General features: G+C 47.3%; 1 protein-coding gene across 6 annotated transcripts in view; it reads left to right on the top strand.

Moving 5' to 3' along the window:
• The first annotated feature begins 7,757 nt into the window (after window positions 1–7,757).
• Window positions 7,758–22,257, top strand: part of DDX11 (DEAD/H-box helicase 11) — an 84,466-nt gene continuing 69,966 nt past the window's right edge. For 2 of the 6 annotated variants that reach the window (XM_084809364.1, XM_084809363.1), the window contains exons 1-8: window positions 8,694–8,772; window positions 11,080–11,226; window positions 11,921–12,157; window positions 14,004–14,090; window positions 14,796–14,953; window positions 15,816–15,870; window positions 16,880–16,987; window positions 19,334–19,421. In XM_084809364.1, coding sequence (XP_084665490.1) covers window positions 11,083–11,226; window positions 11,921–12,157; window positions 14,004–14,090; window positions 14,796–14,953; window positions 15,816–15,870; window positions 16,880–16,987; window positions 19,334–19,421 — 877 coding nt within the window. In that variant the 5' untranslated portion in view covers window positions 8,694–8,772; window positions 11,080–11,082. Of the gene's footprint in view, window positions 8,064–8,693; window positions 8,778–8,816; window positions 9,109–11,079; window positions 11,227–11,920; window positions 12,158–14,003; window positions 14,091–14,262; window positions 14,464–14,795; window positions 14,954–15,815; window positions 15,871–16,879; window positions 16,988–19,333; window positions 19,422–22,257 lie in introns of those variants that run through there. The other 4 variants (XM_084809360.1, XM_084809362.1, XM_084809365.1 and 1 more) reach the window with 4 other exon arrangements.

Raw genomic sequence — 22,257 nt, 5'->3', positions numbered from 1 at the left:
GGTTTAAGCTATAATATGCTGGTATTTTGGCCCCACTTGCCACTGTAATGAGGCTCCCTAGAACTTATATGAAATTAAATTCAGCTCGGGGACTGAAAGAGGTTCCCCACCCCTGTTTTAGCACTATCAGTTTCCCCTCATATGCATGCTTTGTACCATTCCAACATCTGTTTTCATGTCTATTTCAGGAGCAATTATTCTTTTGTTCAATTTGAGAGCAATCCTATGGCCCTTAGAAAGAATCTGGGGGTGAGGTGGGGGCATAGGATAGTTTGGATTCCTGGATCCGAGGTCGAAAACAATGTTCTGAGCTCCCCTCGTAGCTGTTGCAGAGAGAACTGTGCTGGCTGCCTCTCCGAGGTCGCAAAGGCGACCTTGGAGGGAAGAGAAAGAAGGCATGCTGGTGGGAGCCGAGGTGACAGCTTACGCCGTGTCCCCAGGCCTCCCCAGCTTCCTTCCCTCCCCGTTGCCCCCATTAGACAGGCAAAAAGCCCATCTAGCAAAAAATACAGAGCAAAAGGAGTGTGGAGGTGAAGATTGCCTCCGTCACGCTTCCTGCTCTGTTTTGGATGGCTGTAAGACCCCACAGTTCAGAGGCTTATGGCCATCCCCACAGGATTGCCCCCCTAGAAAAGAAACAGAGCAGACCTGTTGGAAAGCTTTTCATTCTGGCATGGGTTGAAATCCTGAGAAGTTCATTAAAAAAAATAATTTGTATGCTTTAAATGTTAAAGCAGTATTAGTAGTGGTTTCATCTCACCACAGGGAAAAGCAGCAGCAATGCCACAATATTGAGTATAGGAAAAGTCATGTTACAGTGACTTGTGCTTAAAGACATGTGTCATTTGCCCCACAAGCCTGTCTGCAGTCATGGGTAAAGCAGGATACCGGAAGTGAGTCTACTGGGGAAAAGAGAGGTGGTGGAAGGGGGGAGGACTCAGCACCCTTGCCCAAGTGTCCTAACTGTACTTTACCCCTTCTTTATGTTTAATGGGGTAGTTTAAAGACACAGATCTCCTGCTGTCATATGTAGCTTGACCCCAAGTGAAACAGGAGAACTTTACCTTGTGTTGCAAATGAAGATGAGGAAATGACAAGGCTAAATGTGCCAGGAAGGGAGGTGGGGGGGAGAAGAGAGTTTGGTTTTGTGTTTAAAGAAACCACATTGTATTAAAATTATAAATACAATGTATCTTGTTAGCCCAATTTCTGTTTGTTCAAGCAATCACAGATTTTCTGATTACCCAGCAGAGCTCCGTGGTCGCACACATGCAAGTCCAGGTTCAGTCACTGGCATGAAGCAGAGCCTAGCTGGCAGCCTGTAAGCCTGAACCCATTTGCAAGCTTGTAAAATTCTATTGTGTTCTGTATGGGAAAGATGGACAATGTTGTTGAACTGAAATTCCCATCATCCCTCACTAATGGCTATGCTGACTAGAGCTGATTGGAATTGCAGTCCAACAATATCTGGAGATCTACACTTTCCCCATCCCTGGTATACAGCATGTATAAACCTAAATATTTTTAGGATTGGAGCCTTGAGTGAGGGTGACTTCCCACATGATGTTTTTCTTATGTGGACTACTACATTCATTTATAAACTGCCTGCAAGTACTAGGCACTGTACAAAAGGTGGATATAATTTCTGCATTGGAGAGTACGATATCTAGAACAATCACAAAGCTAGACACAAAAAGGGAAAAGAGGCTGTGGAAGGACAAGACTCTCCAGTGGTGGTGACCTGCAAGGTGTGCAATGTTTGTTTTCTTGCCTGAGAACAACATGGCCTACACCTGCAACAAGTGCAAATTGATCACGCTGCTGGAAGAAAAAGTAAGTGGACTGGAGCGGCGACTGTCGACCCTCTGGGGAATAAGAGAACACGAAGAGTTCTTGGACAGAATGGGGAAACTACAGCAGCAAAGGGAAGACCAGAAGCTTGAAGAGCAACAGCAAGATGAGGCAGAAGTGGGAAATGCTGAGGAAAAGAAAAATGGAGTAGAGGATACTCCTTGGAAAAGGGTGACAGGAGAAGAAGAACTAGATGCCACTCTGCACCAGTGGAAGCAGTGGAGCTGTGGAACCGATTCCAGGTACTTGCGGATAAGACTGGAGGACAGCCTGCAGAGGAAGAATCACAGGGGAACTTACATGAGAGTGAGCAAGAGGCTGAAGGTCAGTCAAACAGAGTCGATGAAACCCAGGCCTACAACAACAACAAGAGAAGAGTGATGGTAGTGGGAGACTCCTTGCTGCATGGGATCGAGACCCAAGTACGTTGTGAAGAGTCGTGGACTCGCCAGGTATGTTGTCTCCCGGGAGGACGGATTAGAGATGTGACTGAAAGGTTGCCTGCACTCATAAAGCCCACTGCCAGGTATCCCTTTTTTCTCATCCATGTGGGAACAAATGATAATGCCAAGTGGAGCTACGAAGAAATCACGTCAGACTTTGAAGCTTTGGGAAGGAAACTCAAGAACTTCGGGGCCCAGATAGTTTTCTCATCCATACTTCCAGTGGTTCGAAGAGGGATAGAAAGGGAAAGAAAAATAATCCAGGTGAATGACTGGCTACGAAGGTGGTGCCAACGTGAGAGATTTGGATTCTGGGACCACGGGCTATACTTCCTGGAAGATGGGCTGTTGGCAAGGGACGGGTTGCACCTCACAAAGGATGGGAAGAATATGTTTGGCCACAGCATGAAGAACTTCATCAGGAGGGCTTTTAACTGAATCCTACGGGGAAGGGAGATGTAAAGTTGGGGTAACAATGGATGTAGGCTCATGCACTGCAATGGAGAGAACAGCTCTAATAGCGCCCAATAATAGTCTTCAGACACATGTAGGAAGAAAGCCAGACTATGAAGCACATGGTCTTCGATGTCTATATGCTAATGCCCAGAGTATGGGAAACAAACAGAATGAACTTGAACTCTTAATACAAGAGGGAAATTATGACTTGATAGGTATAACTGAGACTTGGTGGGATGACTCTCATGACTGGAATACAGCAATTGAAGGATATAACTTGTTCAAAAAGAACAGGAGGAACAGAAATGGAGATGGGGTTGTACTGTATGTGAAAAAGACGTATCTCTGCACAGAAATACAGGAGGATGAGCTTGGTAGCCCCATCGAGAGCATCTGGATCAAAATAAATGGAGCAAAGAATAAAAGGAACCTGATGGTCGGAGTCTACTACCAGCCACCTAATCAAGGAGAAGACGAGGATGAAACTTTTGAAAAGCAAATAGCCAATGTTTTAAGGAAGCATGATGTAGTAGTAATGGGGGACTTCAATTTCCCCGATATTTGTTGGGAGACAAATTCTGCAAAACATGGCCCCTCCAGGAAATTCCTGACTTGTGTGGCAGATAACTTCCTCCTATAGAAAGTACAGAAAGGAACTAGAGGATTGGCTATCCGTGACTTGATCCTAACCAACAGAGATGACTTAGTGGATAAAGTAGCAGTTACAGGAACTCTGGGGGAAAGTGACCATGTAGTACTTGAGTTCTTGGTTCTAAGGGAAGCAAAAGCCGAGTGTAGCCAAACGCGTACCGTGGATTTTAGGAAAGCTGATTTTAATAAACTCAGAACAATGATCAGTAAGGTCCCATGGCAAGCGACGCTAACGAGAAAAGGAGTCCAAGATGGGAGGGAGCTTTTAAAAAAGGAAATTCTCAAGCCACAATTACTACAATTCCAATAAGAAGAAAAGGTGGAAGACAACAGAAGAAGCCAGTGTGGCTTCACAAAAAGCTTAGAGATGAGCTGTAAACAAAAAAGGACACATATAGGAAGTGGAAAGAAGGCCAAGTAACAAAGGAAGAGTACAGGCAGGTAGCACAGAATTGCAGGGATGGCGTCAGGAAGGCCAAAGCTGAGAACGAGCTGAGGTTAGTGCGGGATGTTAAAAACAAGGCGTTCTTCAGCTACGTGAATAGTAAAAGACAGAGGAAAGAAATGGTGGTTCAGCTATTAAATAAGGATGGCAGAACGATAACAGATGACAAAGAAAAGGCAGAGGTGCTCAATTACTACTTTGGCTCAGTCTTCTCCCAAAAGAGGATCTATGACTCCCCTGGCAAAGGCGAAGTAGAGGCTGAAGGGGCAGGATTGCAGCTTGAGATCGACAGGCATATGGTCAAGGAACACCTAATTACTTTGAATGAGTTCAAATCTCCAGGGCCAAATGAACTGCATCCTAGAGTAATAAAGGAACTGGCAGAAGAACTCTCAGAACCGCTGTCTATTCTCTTTGAGAAATCATGGAGGACGGGTGAAGTGTCAGATGACTGGAGGAGGGCTAATGTTGTCCCTATCTTCAAAAAGAGTAAAAACGAGGAACCTGGGAACTACAGACCAGTCAGTCTGACATCAATCCCTGGGAAAATTCTGGAGCAGATGATAAAGCAATCCATCTGTAAGCACCTTGAAAACAATGCAGTGATTACTCGAAGCCAACATGGATTTGTCAAGAACAAGTCCTGCCAGACAAATCTGATCTCATTTTTTTATCAAGTCACCTCCCTTGTGGACCGTGGGAATGCTGTAGAAATAATATACCTCGACTTCAGCAAAGCTTTCGACAAAGTGCCCCATGATATCCTGAAGAGCAAACTAGCTTAAAGTGTGCTAGATGAAACAATCCGGTGGATCCACAGTTGGCTACAGAATCGGACTCAAAGAATGCTTATCAATGGGAACTTCTCAAACTGGGGAGAGGTAACAAGTAGGGTACCACAGGGCTCAGTCCTGGGCCCAGTGTTCTTCATTTTTATTAATGACTCAGAGGAGGAGGTGCAGGGAATGCTGATCAGATTTGCAGATGACACAAAATTGGGCAGGATAGCTAATACTTTGGAAGACAGAAACAAAATTCAAAGTGATCTGGATAGACTGGAGTGCTGGGCAGAAAACAGCAGAATGACATTTAATAGGGATAAATGCCAAGTTCTGCACCTAGGAAAAAGAAACCAAAGGCACAGTTACAAGATGGGGGATACGTGGCTCAACCACACTACAAGCGAGAAGGATCTTGGAATTGTTGTCGATCACAAGCTGAATATGAGCCAACAATGTGATGTGGCTGCAAAAAAGGCCAATGCTATTTTGGGCTGCATTAATAGAAGCATAGCTTCCAATTCCCAGGAAGTACTAGTTCCCCTCTACTCAGCACTGGCTAGGCCTCATCTGGAGTACTGTGTCCAGTTCTGGGCACCACACTTTAAGAAGGATGCAGACAAGCTGGAGAGGGTTCAGAGGAGGGCAACAAAGATGATCAGGGGACTGGAAACAAAGCCCTATGAAGAGAGACTGGAAGAACTGGGCATGTTTAGCCTTGAGAAGAGAAGACTGAGGGGCGATATGACAGCATTCTTCGAGTACTTGAAAGGTTGTCACAGAGAGGAAGGCCAGGATCTCGTCTCAATCATCCCACAATGCAGGACATGGAATAATGGGCTCAAGTTACAGGAAGCCAGATTCTGGCTGAACATCAGGAAAAACTTCCTGACTGTTAGAGCAATATGACAATGGAACCAATTACCTAGGGAGGTGGTGGCGTTTCCCACACTGGAGGTGTTCAAGGCGAGGCTGGACAGCCATCTGTCAGGGATGCTCTGACTTGGATTCCTGCATTGAGCAGGGCGTTGGACCCGATGGCCTTGTAGGCCCCTTCCAACCCTACTATTCTATGATTCTATGTTTCTATTGTATGTGACAAACTGACATTAGACTATTTTGCTAAAGGTACTAAAACTACTGTGAAAGTACAATGTTAGGCACACAATCTGCCTACTAGATTAGCGGAGAATAGCTGAAAGATACCAAGTAATTTGGGTTGCAGTCCCAAGCCCTCTTACATGTAAATAGGTTTAATTGCAATCAACGAGAATTACTTGCAAATAAATAAGGGTAGGAATAGAATGCAAATAAGATGTTAGCAGATGGCAAAGGACTCTCAGTGCTTCCAGATGAGGTTTTTATCATGCCATCTCATTCACAGACTTTTATAGGGGGTGGGGTCCAGATGATGTTCATCTTGGAACCTGTGATTTCTCACTGCTTCTGTCTTTTTTCTTTGCCATTCGCAAAACACGACAACCCATGGTTTGGTAACCATGAACAACCCACGAAGACAACCCATGCTTTGTTGTTGGATTGTGAACTCTGGGTTGTTTGTGCTTAACAAACGATGGTTTATTAGTATGGCTGGGTTCACACAACAACCCATGACTCAACAATCCATGATTCAATGACAACCCATACTCTGGGTTGTCGTTTTGTGTGAATCAGTGTTAAGGGCAATGGGTCCTCCCAGACGAGGCTTTTAATTCATGGACATTTACAGAGGGGTCTTCTACTTCTGAGCCTTCCATGTTTTCCATCATTTCTTCCCTCTTTCCTGTTACCACAGAAAATCCATTAAGGAGAAAGAAAACAGTGGCACAATGATTTGATTGCTAGCTCTAGGAGCCCTCCATCTGGAAGCACCCAAAAAGATGGGATAGCTGCAGTGTCTTTTATTGGTGAGCCCTCTGGAAGCACCCTAAGTAAAATGAAGTTCAGCAGAGGGGAAAAAGAAAGATTAATCCTCAAGGGGGCAAATAATTAATGAAGAAAACCTCAAAATATTTAAAATATAGGATGGGCATGATGTCCTATAACAAGGTGATCGTAGTTCTTTCCTTCCTTCCCCTTCCTTGCACTGGACAGTGGTCTATGCAGCTGAATCTATGAAAAAGTAGCCATACCTAAGCCAACTGAAATCAATGGGTTGAAGTGTACCTAGCCTAATATAAAATTGTGGCCTTGCATTCCACTTCTCCAAAATCCATGGTCGGACAATATTTTTATTAGGATGAGCCCAATCTATATAGAGTTGTGGGCAGATCTCTTCATCTGGCAAGATCTTACAAAAACCGTGTGTGTGTGTAAGACAAAAGAAGTATACATACTTATTCCCAAGTAAGTAGGCATAGGATTTCTGCCTTCCAATTTAAAAGTTACTTCGAAGTAAGTCCCGCTGTATTTTTAATTGGAGTGTTTAATCTATTTTAATTGTTTTATTTTCTGTTGTGAGCTGCCCTGGAAGTGTTACTGAGGGGTGGAACAAAAATATTTTAAATACATTACAAAAAATCAACGGGTCTTGCTCCGGGCAAAGTGCGCTTTTAGATTATTAAAGCTTACAGAGGAACCCTATATATGTCTGCTCAGAAGTAACCCCAACTGAATTCAGTGGGTTGGCTTTGTGGGTTGTTCATTGTTAACAAGCCATGGGTTGTCGTGTTATGGGAATGGCAAAGAAAAAAGACAGAAGCAGTGAGAAAACACAGGTTCCAAGATGAACAGCATCTGGACCCCACCCCCCATAAAAGTCTTTCCCAGCTCTATCTGGAGATGTCGGGGATTGAACCTGGGACTTCTGCATCCAAAGCATGTGCTCTACCACTGAGCTACGGTCCTGCATTGGATTGCTCTGTAAGGATGCAATCCTACGCATGTTTAGACAGAAAAAAAGGCCTACAGTTCCCAGCCAGCATTTCAGGTTTTGTCTGGGGGTGGATGCGCCTAAGTTGTTCTAAACATAACGAGAGAGACTTTCAGCTCCCTCTTCTCTCCCCCGGAGATACTACCCAGTACTCACAGCACAATCGTACGCATGTCTGTCTATTCAGAAGTAAAATGTCCGTGTAAGATTGGCGCCTCAGTTCTAGGGGACAAACCCACAGTGGAAGATAACCTTTTGAGCAAGCCTGCTGCTGACAAGTCCAGTCCAAAGTATGAGAGAGAGACACACACGGACACACTCCATTGTGCACCATGGTCTATATGCAGCCCCTCCCCCCCTTTCCTCCCCTCCCCAAGTTTAGTGTGGTTTTGTCCTTGACTGCAGCGCCAGTACAGGACAGGCAGCTGCACAGAAGTGGAGAGGCAGGAGCCAGGCCAGGAGCCCTCCTACAGCTGTGCTGCAAACCCTTGCTGCCTGTTCCAGCTGCGGCAGGCGTGGCGTGGGCCGGTCACCAGCGTAACGGGAAACGAAGGCTGGAACCACAGGCACGTAAGAGTAGGACTGCGCCCTTCGCTAGTTTGTGCAGTGCCGCTGCAGGCCTCTTGGTTGGTTTTAGCCGCCCCAGACCGGCCGCTGTGTTGCCCGTGAGGCCGCTAATAGCCCGGGTCCCCTTCTGGAAATGGCTTCCCACGGATGCAGCGGAGGCTGGTGGCTCCTGCTTCGGCGGGGCACAGCATCCGCTCTGGGTTTCAGGCAGAACTCCAAAGGAGCTGTCCAAGCTGCGGAACGCCCCCCCCCCCCAACATGGGCTCAGCGCCTCGCATAGCTCCTGAAGGGTTCTGGCTGCAGCCCAGCGCGGGCTCGCCGCCCCACCGGCAGAGAGGCCGCCAGCCTCCCTTGCACGGAGGACAAGCGAGGCCGGGCACGCGCGCGGAGGCCACGCCATTGCTGCTGCTGCTGCTGCTGCTGCTGCTGCTGCTGTCCCCCGATTGGCTCATTGGGCGGCTCGGCTCGGCGCCGCGCCGCAGGTCCTTGTTTTAGCCAATAGCGTTCGGGCGCGCGTGCTCGGCGGAGAATCTAAACGAGTGGGCGGGGCGCTTCCGCTCCGTGCTTCCCCCCGCCCCCCGCCCGCGAGACAGGCGCCTCTGGCGGCCGCGCCAGGGGTGGGCGGGGCCAGGGCAGCCCGGTCTCGCTTTGGCGCCTGGCTCGAAATGGCGGCGCGGCGCGCGACGGCGGCTGGAGAGGGACAAGAAGGTGGGGTAGGTGGCGCTGAAATGGCGCTTCGCGGAGGTCGGGGCGAGTCTGCTGTGGGGCACCGCGGGCGGCCGGGCGGGAAGCTGCTCCCGCGTTCTCGCCTCGCCCCCGTCTCCCCACCGCCTTGGCGACCGCCGGAGCTGTGCCAGGAGTGGGCGGAGTGCCTGCCTGTCAGGGGGCAGCTGAAGTCCAGAGGATTCATTTATTCCCTCAAAACACTTCTGTCCCGCCCTTTATCATTAAGCTCTCGGGGTCTTTTCCTTGGAAGGCGAGGATTCCTGCAAATCCAGGCGCGCCTGCCTAGGGGATAGCCCCGTCGTCTGCCGTTTCCAGAGAGTAGGCGGGTTCTTTGGTAGCAGAGTTAGAATTCATAAGCAGGTTCAATTCTATCACCAGGGGCCTGAATCGGGATAAAGGATTCCCCCCCCCCCCCGCCACTGCGTGTGTTAATTAGCTGAACACCGGCGTGCCGGCACGTTTTGTGCAATCAGCAACAGCTGCACTGTGAATGATCACAGTTAATAACGTGATTGGCGCTTCTCAGTACTTCCTGCATTTAATTTCCTTCTGGCCCCACTGTTTACGATCTCTTCCCCCCATGCGTGCAGTATTCTAAGCCTCCGTAATATTCCATGCAGCTGATAAAGTGGTTTTAATGTTCTGTATATTTTAAATTGTTTTATTGCGTGCTGCTTGGTTTTAATTTTTGTGAACCGCCCAGAGAGCTTCGGCTGTTGGGCGGTATAGAAATGAAATAAATGAATGAATAAAGTGGCCTATAGTCTGTGAAAATGTATGCCAGAATCAATGTGTTAGTCTTTAAGGTGTCCCAGGACTTTGTTGTTATTGAATACAGTGGAAACATATTTTTCAGGGAACGTAGGAAGCTGCCTTCTACTGTGTCAGACCATTGGTTCATCTAGCTCAGCTCTGTGCACTGATTGGCAGCAGCTGTGCAGGTCTCAAGAAGATGTCCTTCCCAGCTCTATCTGCAGAAGTATGGGATTGAACCTGGGACTACTGCATCCAAAGCATGTGCTCTACCACTGAGCTGCAGTCCTGTGTAGGATTGCTCTGTAAGGAGGCAATCCTACGCATGTTTAGACAGAAAAAAAGTCCTACAGTTCCCAGCTTGCCCCAGCCAGCCAGCATTTCAGGTTTTGTCTGGGGTGGATGTGCCTCAAACCAGAGTTGTTTGTTCTAAACATAACGAGAGGGACTTTCAGCTCCCTCTTCTCTCCCCCGGAGATACTACCCAGTACTCACAGCACAATCGTACGCATGTCTGTCTATTCAGAAGTAAAATGTCCGTGTAAGATTGGCGCCTCAGTTCTAGGGGACAAACCCACAGTGGAAGATAACCTTTTGAGCAAGCCTGCTGCTGACAAGTCCAGTCCAAAGTATGAGAGAGAGACACACACGGACACACTCCATTGTGCACCATGGTCTATATGCAGCCCCTCCCCCCCTTTCCTCCCCTCCCCAAGTTTAGTGTGGTTTTGTCCTTGACTGCAGCGCCAGTACAGGACAGGCAGCTGCACAGAAGTGGAGAGGCAGGAGCCAGGCCAGGAGCCCTCCTACAGCTGTGCTGCAAACCCTTGCTGCCTGTTCCAGTTGCAACAGGCGTGGCGTGGGCCGGTCACCAGCGTAACGGGAAACGAAGGCTAGAATCACAGATTTTTCTCTTTGATGTGCTACTTTTCGACATCCAGAGAGGCGGGTTGTATGTTGAGGAAGCGTCCAGAAATGCCAGGTGCCCCACCGGCAGTCTAAACTGGTACAGTCCAGTAGTCTTAATATTTTAGCCTGCCACCTCATCATGCATAATTTTGGCCCAATTTAAATATGCACGTTTGCCATGTCAGGCACCGCACAACTAAGCAGTTTTAGCCCACCTGTTGGCACATCCATACCAAGTCCTGTAAAACAGTCCTAAGATAGCTGAGGGATGAATTCAGCCTTGCAGGCCATTGGTGTCACTGCTGGATTTATTAGGCAACTTCGGATGTGGGCAGCACGGGAGAGGGTTGCTTTGGCAATCCCTGTGATGTTCCCGTCTGCTTATGTAGTATTTTCTTTCGGAGCTGTGCTGTTGTGCTCATGTCCTGCTTGTGGGCTTCCCACAGGCATCTGGTTGGCCATGGTGCAAACAGAATGCTGGACTGTGTAGGCCTTTGGTCCGATCAAACAGGGTTCTTGTTACATTCTTATGATCTCCTTTTAGCGTGCCTTCGTAAAGTGCTGTCTATAGAAGTCAAAGGTAAGATGTTTCATAGTGTTTTATTATGGGTTTCTTTTTCATTGCAGGAGATGGCTGGGGAAATCCAAGAAAAGCCCTTAATGAAGTTTCCATTTCCTTACACACCATATCCCATTCAGGAAGACTTCATGGCTAAACTTTATGAGGTCTTGGAAAAGGGAAAGATTGGCATATTTGAGAGTCCGACTGGCACTGTATGTCTCTATTGATGTGTTATTTATTTAAAATGCTTATGCTTTGTCTTTCTGCTAGCGACCCTTCAAACTCTATGTGACATGCATGTGGATGAAGGAAGGAATGCCCTGCATTAGGGGGGAAGGGCTGTGGGCTCAGTGGCAGCCAGAGAAGAGGCAGTGGATGGAAAGGGTAGGGGAGAAACAGCGGCGTGGTTTGCTGCTTGACTGCCTGCTTTGCTGAGAGGGGGAAGCAGGGCCATTCTGCAAGTTCTGGCGAAGCCCACGTCCATGAAGGGTCCTGCACCCTCAGCTGACACCACCAGCAACCATTCCAGCAGACTGTATTGAGAGAGATGAGAGTGGGAAGTGGCCATTCCGCCAGCCTTGCTGTGAAAGGCATAATGTTTTCCTCCTCTTCCCTCCCCACTCCTTTTTCCTTTTGTCTTTTTGGATTGTTGGCCTACGGGCAGGGACTGTCTTGCTTTCCTTATGATACGTAGAGCCTTTTTGGCTGAGGAGCAGGATAAAAATACTTCAAATAAATAGCTACTCTACCTAGGTGAATAGCTGGCTAGCAGGTAGGTAGCTTATGAAAAATAATTACACTGTAAAGAATTTGGGGGATTTCATTTTTGTGTTTAAATGTTAATGGCCCTGCCTAGGTTTTTGTAATAAATATGTTGTTTTTTAAAAACATCTTTTTTATTTTTAGGGAAAATCTTTAAGTCTTATTTGTGGAGCCCTCTCATGGCTCCGAGACTTTGAAGAGAAAAAGAGGCAGGAAGAGGCCCGGCTACTGGCAGTTGAAATTAATGGGAAGGATACGAAAGAGCAGCTTGAGAAAGGCATAACAGAGACTACAGCCAGCCAGACCTCGACCAGAGAGCCAGATTGGATAGCCCAGTTTGTGCAGAAGAAAGAAGAGCGGGAATCAGTACATAGGCTGAAGGTAAGATTGACTAGGGCAAGGATTGGCAGCTTGGTGCCCTCCAGATGTTTCAGACTGCAACTCCCATCAGCACCAGCGAGCAGGTCCAAGGGCCAGGGATGATGGAAAGTGTAGTCCAAAACATCTGGAGGACACCTGGTTGCCTATCCCTTGAGTAGAGCAAGACCAAATGAGATGGTGAATGCAGAGATGTAAATAGAAAAGGATATGTGGTAGACACTGCTGCTGTCAGGGATGAGTCCAAGCACCTTGAGATTTTTGACAGCTCCGACTCTGAATCAGAGTTGGAACAGTTAGATCAGAGGCTGGGGAGGGAACCTCCCTAATGAGCCAAGATGCTGGGAGAGATTCCTCTGAAGGCCTCGACAAACAGATGGCCGAGGAGGAGGAGGAGGAGGAAGAGGGCCGTGACTCGAGAGGCGCGAGGCCGCGCCACAGAGCCAAGTGGGAAAAGTTAGGGGCAGGGTTTAGACGCTCTGCCAGGATAACCACTCTTGGAAGCCATCATAGGAGGGAGCCACCCCTCCCTAAGGGAGGGGCATCACCGCGAAGCAAGTCTGGCCATGAGAGGTTCACGCCCAAACTGTCGACAACTCTATTAGGGATCGCAGATTAGTGGTTTAGGGGCCTGAAGCAGTCTGAGAGTGTTCCTGGAATGTGCATTTGTAAAGAGACCAGCTCCTAGCAAAATAAAGTAGTGACAGCCTGAAGCTAGTCTCCGTGAACTGTTGATTGCAAAGGGGGGAGGACGATCCATATCTGACAGTTGCTTCTGTAGCTTCCATCTTTATCTTGTAGCCACATCCATCCAGCACAGTGGTGAGGAATGTCTGGATGGCAACCCCCATCAGTCCTAGCCAGAATAGCCGATGGTGAAGGATGATGGGTGCTGCAGTTCAACAGTCACATGTTCCGCATCCCTGAACTACCACCACCCTTCTGTCTTTTATGCAGATTGTCTCTTTAAAGAAGCAGGTGATATGTCAAGTGCAGAATAATTATGTGAATATGTTTGTAACTCTAAGCCAGGGAGAAAATGGTGCCCAAACACTTCTTGATATTTTTTAAAAAATCAGTGTTATAGCCAAGGGGAACGCTACTGTAAGCAGCTAAAAATGGGGGAATTATCTCTAAAGGGCCAAGGAATACCAGCCCTCCCACCCCCAGGTACCAGCAAAAGGTTTAGTGGTAGTACGCCAGTGGTAAAAAAAAGAAGAAGCTAAAATTGCAGATACTATCAAATAGTTAATAGATAGAGAGCATAGAGAGCATAGTGCCTTATGTGCTTTTCATCAGGGTTAGAATCTATATAGTCTTATTCCAGCTAAAGACATGTATACTAACAGATCTCCTTTCGCTCAAATATCTTTTAGAAAACACTTTTTTTAGTGAGAAAAGACTTTAATTCTGTTATTGATGAATAGCATCTGCCTGAAATGCATCAGGCACTATTTTCCCTATTAAATATTTGGTAGTACCTGTAGTCTTTAGTAATGCTATACACAACCACTAAATCTTATGCTGATTTGTTTCTGACTGTACCTGCTCACTGACTAACTTTGCATCTCTGATTCACCTAGTAAAGAAATTTCTGGGGTAATTTTCTAAAGATTCTCTGCCACTTGCATACAAACTAAGTTTCTTTTTCGCCTGCATTGCAGCTGCTGTTTTAAAATGTAATGCCTCAATGAGGACTAGACGCACATATAATTTATGGAAGGCCAAAGCTGGGATTTGCGTAACATGCCTGGAATTCGCTGTGGACACCGAAGCTACATGTTGCTGCTGCTCTTCTAGTTTCAGGACTTTTGTGGTTGAGCTTTGCTTACTCTCACTTGACTTTTAGGAAGAGCAGATCAGAAGGAAGAAGCGAGAGGAACGCCTTGAGCAAATCCGCCACAATGTGCAGCTGAAATATGCATCTAAAAGAAAGGTGGGCTGTCCTGGACACCAGAGGCAGGTCCTTGAGTTGCTAAAGGTCCAAATGTTGTTGCTAGAGTTTTACAGGGCCATGGGTTGTATAGGATCAGGGCCCTTGAAATAAAATTTCTGATGATGATTTCTCTTAGGGCATCTCATAAAGCCCCATGGAAAAATGTCGGGCAGTAGGACAGAAGTGGACAAATTGGAAGCTTATGAAGAGCTGCAGCCAAATATTTGACCTGTAGACAAATAAGACCTGGTCTGTTGGATCAGACCAAATATGATCCAGCATTCTGTTTCCAGTGATGGACAGCAAGAGACCCTGGAAGCTCACAAGCAGGGGATGAAGGCGATAGCTGTCCCTTGTCTGTCCTCAGCTGTTGGTAATCAATACGAATATGGAGGTGTAATCTTTAGCTATCATGGCTAGTGACACACACTCTGAATTTATCCAATCCCCTTTTAAGACATCTGTGTTAGTGGCCATTAGTGGGAAGGAATTCTATAATTGGATTATGTGTTCATATTGGGTAGATTTCCACGTTTCTGGCTTGGTGCCAGAAGGGAGGGGAGGGGCCCCACCCGCTTGCTGCCATCAGCTTCATCCTGCCGGGCAATCCGGCCCCCAGACCGAAAGAGTTTTCCTCCCTCTGCCTTAGAGGATGATGTGCTAATTGCCTTGGAGTGCTTGATGATTCCACTGTACTTGTCACAGAGGCTTGAAGAGGAGGAGATGGAGCATCTGCTCCAGCTCAGTAAAGATGTTTTGTCCAGTCCGGGCGAGTCGGGTTCTTCGGAGCCACTGGATCCGAGCGAGGAAGATCTGATCCTTGCGGAGTACGAGAGCGATGAGGAGAAGAAAGCGGGAAGTCGGTAAGGATGGCAGTGAGACTGTAAGATGTTCCGCTGAGGGACGAAGCGGCTCAGGGAAACTGGGATCCCCTTCCACAGAGGTTTTCCAGCAAGGATGGACCAGCATAACGGTCAGAATCAACTGATCAAATTCTTTCCTTGACTGTACCACTTTGGACAGTGGTGCTTGGTTCTGTGCTCAAATGCTCCCCCGTTGCACATCATACTCCTTTTCTCCTTCCTCCCAGTTTGTAGCATATTGTGGAGAAGAGTTTAGCTTCACATGCCAAGAACATAAGAAGAGCTGTGCTGGATTGGGCCAAGGGTCCATCTAGTCCAGCATTGTGTTCACACAGTGGCCAACCAGCTGCCCACGGGAAAGCCACAAGCAGGACATGAGTGCAGCAGCACCCTCCTGCCCATGTTCCCCAGCAACTGGGGTACATAGGTATACTGCCTCTGATGGTGGAGGTGGCACTGATAGCCTTCTCCTCCAGGAATTTGTCTAACCCCCATTTAAAGCTGTCCAAATTGATGGCCATCACTACATCTTCTGGAAGCGAATTCCATACTTCACCTATGTGCTGAGTGAAGTTTTTAATATGCTAGTTTTAACATGAAGGGAGTATGTTTGAATGGACTCCCTGTGGTCTCAGTCTGGCCCTCCCACACCCCTTTCCCCCAACTGACTTAGAGGTACAGGAGTGTGGAACTGGCAGGACAGTGCTGACTCTCCATAGGAGGTGGACGGAAGCTATTGGAGCCCAGCTCGAGTGCTGTGCGATTCGTTCACTCGAGGCTATGGCTTTGGCACTGCATAGGACAAACACAGGTTTCGGGGAGCTACTGAATAGGAGGCCGCCTTTCTATTTTCACCCCTTAGGTTACGGGAAGAAGAAGAAGAGGATGATGATCTAGAGGAGGAACATGTAATGAAGGTCAGGCTCCAGCAGCTGTCCTAGAACTGCTTTGCAAAACGATACATGGGAAGTGCCCTGACATGGTTGCATGAATTCCTCACTCCTCCCCTGCTCCCAGCCACTTATTCATCTTGTTGTATACTTGTCCCGTTCCTATGGCTATAAAGGTGGATAAGAACAGATTGGGGTTAAAAAAACCCTCACACAAATTTGTTAAACTCCATTGAGATTCCTGGCCAACTCCTCAGCTCAGACTCATTCACTGAAACCCAGCCTAAGTGGGAAAGAAACCCTTGCGTACTTTCCAAAGGGTGCTCAGGTTGTGCTTTAGCAAGCCCCTAGGGCACTACCTTCATCTAGGGCAGGGGTGCGGAACCTCTGGCCCGTGGAGGGTTGTGCCCCCGTGGAACTTCAAGCCCCACCCTCCCCATAAGCGCTGCCGCTGCCAAGGGTTCGGGAGGAGGTAGAGGAATTCCCACTGTTCTCTCCAGTCCGTGATCACAAATTGGAGAGAACAGTGGGGATTCCCCTGTGCTACTTCACTGTGTGCCGACTTTCCCAGTCACAGAAGCCCTGCGTGCAGCGAAGCAAAGCCGCTGAGGCCCCTTTGCGCCTCTGGGAAGGAGGCGGGGCAGGCGTAGCTGAACCCTCCGGGTCCAGTTATGGTTCTGCCCCCCGATGTAGGAGGTGAAATTTTGTATTTGTTGGGCAAGCCATGCAAATGTCCCTTTGTCCTGCTGCAGAAGCAGGGAAAAAGCACAAATCCTGTAACATCCAATCTGGACTTCTGTTCCCAAGAACATCAGAAGAGCCCTGCTGGATCAGACCAAGGGTCCATCTGGTCCAGCATTGTGTTAACGCAGTGGCCAACCAGCTGCCCACCGGAAACCGACAAGCAGGACATGAGTGCAACAGCACCTTCCCGCCCATGTACCGTACTGCCTCTGGTACTGGAGGTAGCATATAGCCACCAGGACTAGTAGCCTTATCCTCTGAGTTGCATTTCTTTTCTGTTTCTCTTTCCCAGATCTACTACTGCAGCCGAACACACTCCCAGCTGGCCCAGTTCGTGCACGAGGTTCAGAAGAGCCCTTTTGGCCAGGAGACACGGCTGGTGTCCTTGGGGTCAAGGCAGGTAAGCTTGGAGCATTCTGACATTCCTGTTGCTCCTAAAACATCCCTTTGGCAGGTTTGATGCCAGGGTTGCCATCAAAATTAGCAAGCTGGTCTCTGGTTCCCCCTTCTCACCCTATAACATTGAGTAGGGAAATGTATGATGGGACGTCCTTAGTTGTGTGTTCTCCCCTCTCAACAGCCACTGATATTGGGTGGGGAAGCGCATGAAGCATTGATGTCACGTCATCATGCAGCTCCCTTACTAAGCGTTCGTGGGGAATGAAGAGGGAGCCAGATGTGCTGCACGTTGTGGCCCGACTTGCTCTTAGAATCTTTGACTTGGAAAGGGTTTCCAGTAGCAGTGGCAGAACATTAAAGCAATCCTTTAAAACCCTACAAGGTGAAGAATCATTGCATCTTCTGTTTTTGTTTTATGCATTCCAGCATGTAAACTGGAAAAATAAAAATACAGTCAGGGCCAGAAATATCGGAACAAGGATCACTGTTTTGGCAGTTGGCCTCTGTACACCACCACACTGAAGTTGAAAGGAAACACACCCAGATGGGAGCGAAGTCAGGACTTTCAGCTGTAATTCAAGGGGTTTGACAGAAGTGGGGCACTAACCATTCAGGAAGTAAAGCCAGTGGCATGCACACCCCCTCATCATTGGTGGCTCATAAGTAATGGAACGAATGGCTGACAAGCAGCTGCATGGCCAGGGGTGGCATGTTTCCTGGGTATCCCATGACCAATCAAGCAGATAAAAGGCCTGGAGGTGGTTCTGAGTGTTACATTTGCATTTGGTAGCTGTTCACTGGAACTCCCAACATGAGGGCCAAAGAGGTGTCCATGCGAGTGAAGGAGGCCATCATTAGGCTGAGGAAACAACATAAATGCATCAGAGAGATAGCAAAAACATTGGGAGTGGCCAACACAACAGTTTGGAACATCCTGAAAAAGAAGGAATTAACTGGCAAGCTCAGCAAAAGACCTGGAAGACCACGGAAGACAACTAAAGTGGATGACTGCAGAATGCTGCTCATGGTGAAGAGGAACCCTTTCCCAACATCTAGCCAGGTCAAGAACGCTCTTGAGGTAGGCATGTCATTGTCAACATCTACAGTCAAGAGACAGCTTTATGAATGAACATACAGAGGCTTCACAACAAGGTGCAAACCACTGGTACCGCTCAAGAACAGACAGGCCAGATTAGCCTTTGCCAGCAAACACCTAAAAAAACCTGCCCAGTTCTGAAATAAGATTCTCTGGACTGATGAAACCAAGATTAACTTGTACCAGAGTGATGGGAAGAGAAAAGTATGGAGAAGGAAAGGAACAGCTCGTGATCCAAAGCATACCACATCATCTGTCAAACATGGTGGAGGCAGTGTTATGGCATGGGCATGTATGGCTGCCAATGGAACCAGGTCACTGGTGTTTATTGATCACCTGACTGCTGATAAAAGCAGCAGAATGAATTCTGAAGTGTACAGGGCTGTACTTTCTGCTCAGATTCAGCCGAATGCTGCCAAACTGATAGGACGCCGCTTCATATTGCAGGTGGATAATGACCCAAAACATACAGCAAAAGCTACCCAAGAGTTTCTGAAGGCAAAGAAGTGGGATGTTCTTCAATGGCCAAGTCAGTCACCTGATCTCCACCCAATAGAGCATGCTTTTCACTTACTGAAGACAAGACTGAAGGCAGAAAGACCCACAAACGAGCAGCAGCTGAAGGCAGCTGCAGTAAAGGCCTGGCAAAGCATCTCGAGGGAGGAAACTCCGCATTTGGTCATGTCCATGGGTTCCAGACTTCAGGCAGTCATTGACTGCAAAGGTTTTTCATCCAGGTATTAAAGGCGATTCTTAAGTTTGAAATTATGTTTGTTTGTTCCATTACTTATGAGTCCCCAACGATGGGTGTGTGTGTATGCCACTGTATGCCATTCAGTCTTCCTGAATGGTTAGTGCCCCACTTTTGTCACACCCCTTGAATTACAGCTGAAAGTCCTGACTTCGCTCCCATCTGGGTGTGTTTCCTTTCAACTTCAGTGTGGTGGTGTACAGAGGCCAACTGCCAAAACAGTTATCCTTGTTCCAATATTTCTGACTCTGACTGTATATATCTTCGGGAATCCACACACGGTAGAAGAGATCAGATATTGGGAAGTGTGTCACCCTTGTGGCATTACTGATGTTGAACATCCTTTTGGGTTTCTGTGTCTAAACATGTATGGCTTTTTATCATTACCATCCCGCCCCCCCCCCCCCTTTGCAGGACTGTTCTACAACACTGGAAGGGAACGCACTCAAATATGACATTTTTCTAACCAGCCTCTGCTTTTGTTTGCCTGCCTGTCACAGAACCTGTGTGTCAATGAGGAGGTTCGGCGCCTGGGAGCTGTCCAGCTCATCAATGATCACTGTCTGGAGATGCAGAAGAATAAACATGGTACGACGGTATTTCATGCTGGGTTAATGGTGGCGGTGATTTTAATGGTGCAAACGTAAAACAGTGGATGCTGTATGTGTTTCAGTGGTACCATTTTGGCTCCATAAGGGATTCATGTGCAGATAATGAGTTTGCTATTACTGTATTTTTCACATCAAATGACCACCAGATGTACTACTGTGGACAAGAGGACCACAGAAGAAATGGAGTAGCCTTCATAATTAATAATAAAGTGGCTAAAGCAGTGCTTGGATACAATCCAGAAAATGACAGAATGATCTCAATTCGAATTCAGGGTAAGCCATTTAACATCACAGTGATCCAAATATACGCCCCAACCACAGATGCTGAAAAAACAGAAGTAGATCAGTTCTATGAGGATCTGCAGCACCTACTGGATAGTACGCCAAAAAAAGATGTTATTTTCATTATAGGAGACTGGAATGCTAAGTTGGGTAGTCAAACGACACCTGGAATTACAGGCAAGCATGGTCTGGGAGAACAAAATGAAGCAGGACATAGGCTGATATAATTTTGCCAAGACAACTCACTGTGCATAACAAACACTCTCTTCCAACAACCTAAGAGACGACTTTATACATGGACTTCACCAGACGGTCGATACCGAAATCAGATTGACGACATCCTTTGTAGCCAAAGGTGGCGGACATCTATGCAGTCGGTAAAAACAAGACCTGGAGCTGATTGTAGTTCAGATCACGAACTTCTTATTGCACAATTTAGAATCAGACTAAAGAGAATAGGGAAGACCCACAGATCAGTTAGATATGAGCTCACTAATATTCCTAATGAATATGCAGTGGAGGTGAAGAATAGATTTAAGGGACTAGATTTAGTAGATAGGGTCCCGGAAGAACTATGGACAGAAGTTTGCAACATTGTTCAGGAGGCGGCAACAAAAAAGTCCCAAAGAAAAAGAAAACCAAGAAGGCAAAATGGCTGTCTGCTGAGACACTGGAAGCAGCCCAAGAAAGAAGGAAAGCAAAAGGCAACAGTGATCGGGGGAGATATGCCCAATTCAATGCAAAATTCCAGAGGTTAGCCAGAAGAGAGAAGGAATTATTTTTAAATAAGCAATGCGCGGAAGTGGAAGAAGATAATAGAATAGGAAGGACAAGAGACCTCTTCCAGAAAATTAGAAACATCAGAGGTAAATTCCAGACAAAAATGGGTATGATCAAAAGTAAAGATGGCAAGGACCTAACAGAAGCAGATGAGATCAAGAAAAGGTGGCAAGAATATACGGAAGATCTGTATAGGAAGGAGAATAATATCGGGGATAAATTTGACGGTGTGGTCAGTGAGCTGGAGCCAGACATCCTGAAGAGTGAGGTTGAATGGGCCTTAAGAAGCATTGCTAATAACAAGGCAGCAGGAGTAGGGATGTACGAAAGTTCCGCCATGGATCTCGGGGAGGCCGAATGCCAGCGCATTCGGCCCCCCGAAAGTGGTGGTGGAACGGCCCGCCCCCCTGCCCCCCCCGGGATGGGACTTACCTTGGGCGGATCTTCCTGGTGGCGGCAGCTCTGGTGGTGGTTTGGGGGCGGTGGCTGCGGCAGCCAGTCTTCCGACCGGCTGCCGCCGCCATTTCCAGGTTAAAAAACCAAAAAAACAAAAAAAGTGATAGGCTATGTAAAGATTTACGTAGCCTATCACGGCTAGGTTTTAAAAAAACACTGTGATAGGCTACGTAAATGTTTACGTAGCCTATCACGGCTGACTTAAAAAAAATAAAAATAAAAATGAGCGTACGCAAATGGCGGTGGCCATGGCCGCCGCCATTTGCGTTCCTTATTTTGGCACATCTTAGTCTACGTAAACATTTACGTAGACTAAGACGGCGAAAATAAGGGGAATGCAAATAGCGTAGACGTTACGCTATTTGCGTTCCCCTTATTTTCGCCATCTTAGTCTACGTAAATGTTTACGTAGACTAAGACGTGCCAAAATAAGGAACGCAAATGGCGGCGGCCATGGCCGCCGCCATTTGCGTATGCGCTTTTTTTTTTTTTAAGTCAGCCGTGATAGGTTACGTAAACATTTACGTAGCCTATCACAGCTGACTGCAGGGACGCAAACGGCGGCGGCTACGGCTGCCGCCATTTGCGTCCCTGCTGGCCAGCGGCTGGATGTCCGGCTGCTGGCGGAGCTGGCCGGCGGCTCCGCAGAATTGCTGCGGAGCACAGCCGGCCGGCCAGGATTCCGGAGCGCCTCCCCCCCCATCATCAGCATAATCCGCGAAAGGTAAGTGATTTTCGTACATCCCTAAGCAGAAGATGACGGTATCCCAGGTGAACTGTTTAAAATCTTGCAAGATGATGCTGTCAAGGTGATGCATGCCATATGCCAGCAAATTTGGAAAACACAAGAATGGCCAACAGATTGGAAAAAAATCAACTTATATCCCCATACCAAAAAAGGGAAGCACCAAAGAATGTTCAAACTATCGAACAGTGGCACTTATTTCACATGCCTGTAAGGTAATTCATGGAACGAGAATTGCCAGATGTACAAGCTGGGTTTAGAAAAGGCAGAGGAACTAGAGACCAAATTGCCAATATCCGCTGGATAATGGAAAAAGCCAGGGAGTTTCAGAAAAACATCTATTTTTGTTTTATTGACTATTCTAAAGCCTTTGACTGTGTGGATCATAACAAATTGTGGCAAGTTCTTGGTGGTATGGGTATACCAAGTCATCTTGTCTGCCTCCTGAGGAAAATGTATAACGACCAAGTAGCAACCGTAAGAACAGACCATGGAACAGCGGAGTGGTTTAAGATTGGGAAAGGAGTATGGCAGGGTTGTATACTCTCAC

Source organism: Heloderma suspectum, chromosome 7 (genome assembly GCF_057233095.1).
Source record: "Heloderma suspectum isolate Gila_16-S chromosome 7, 16-S_ref, whole genome shotgun sequence".
In the NCBI taxonomy this organism is placed as follows: Eukaryota; Metazoa; Chordata; class Lepidosauria; order Squamata; family Helodermatidae; genus Heloderma; species Heloderma suspectum.
Note: the sequence above shows the minus strand (reverse complement) of the source record. Positions and strands in the feature narration are given on the sequence as shown.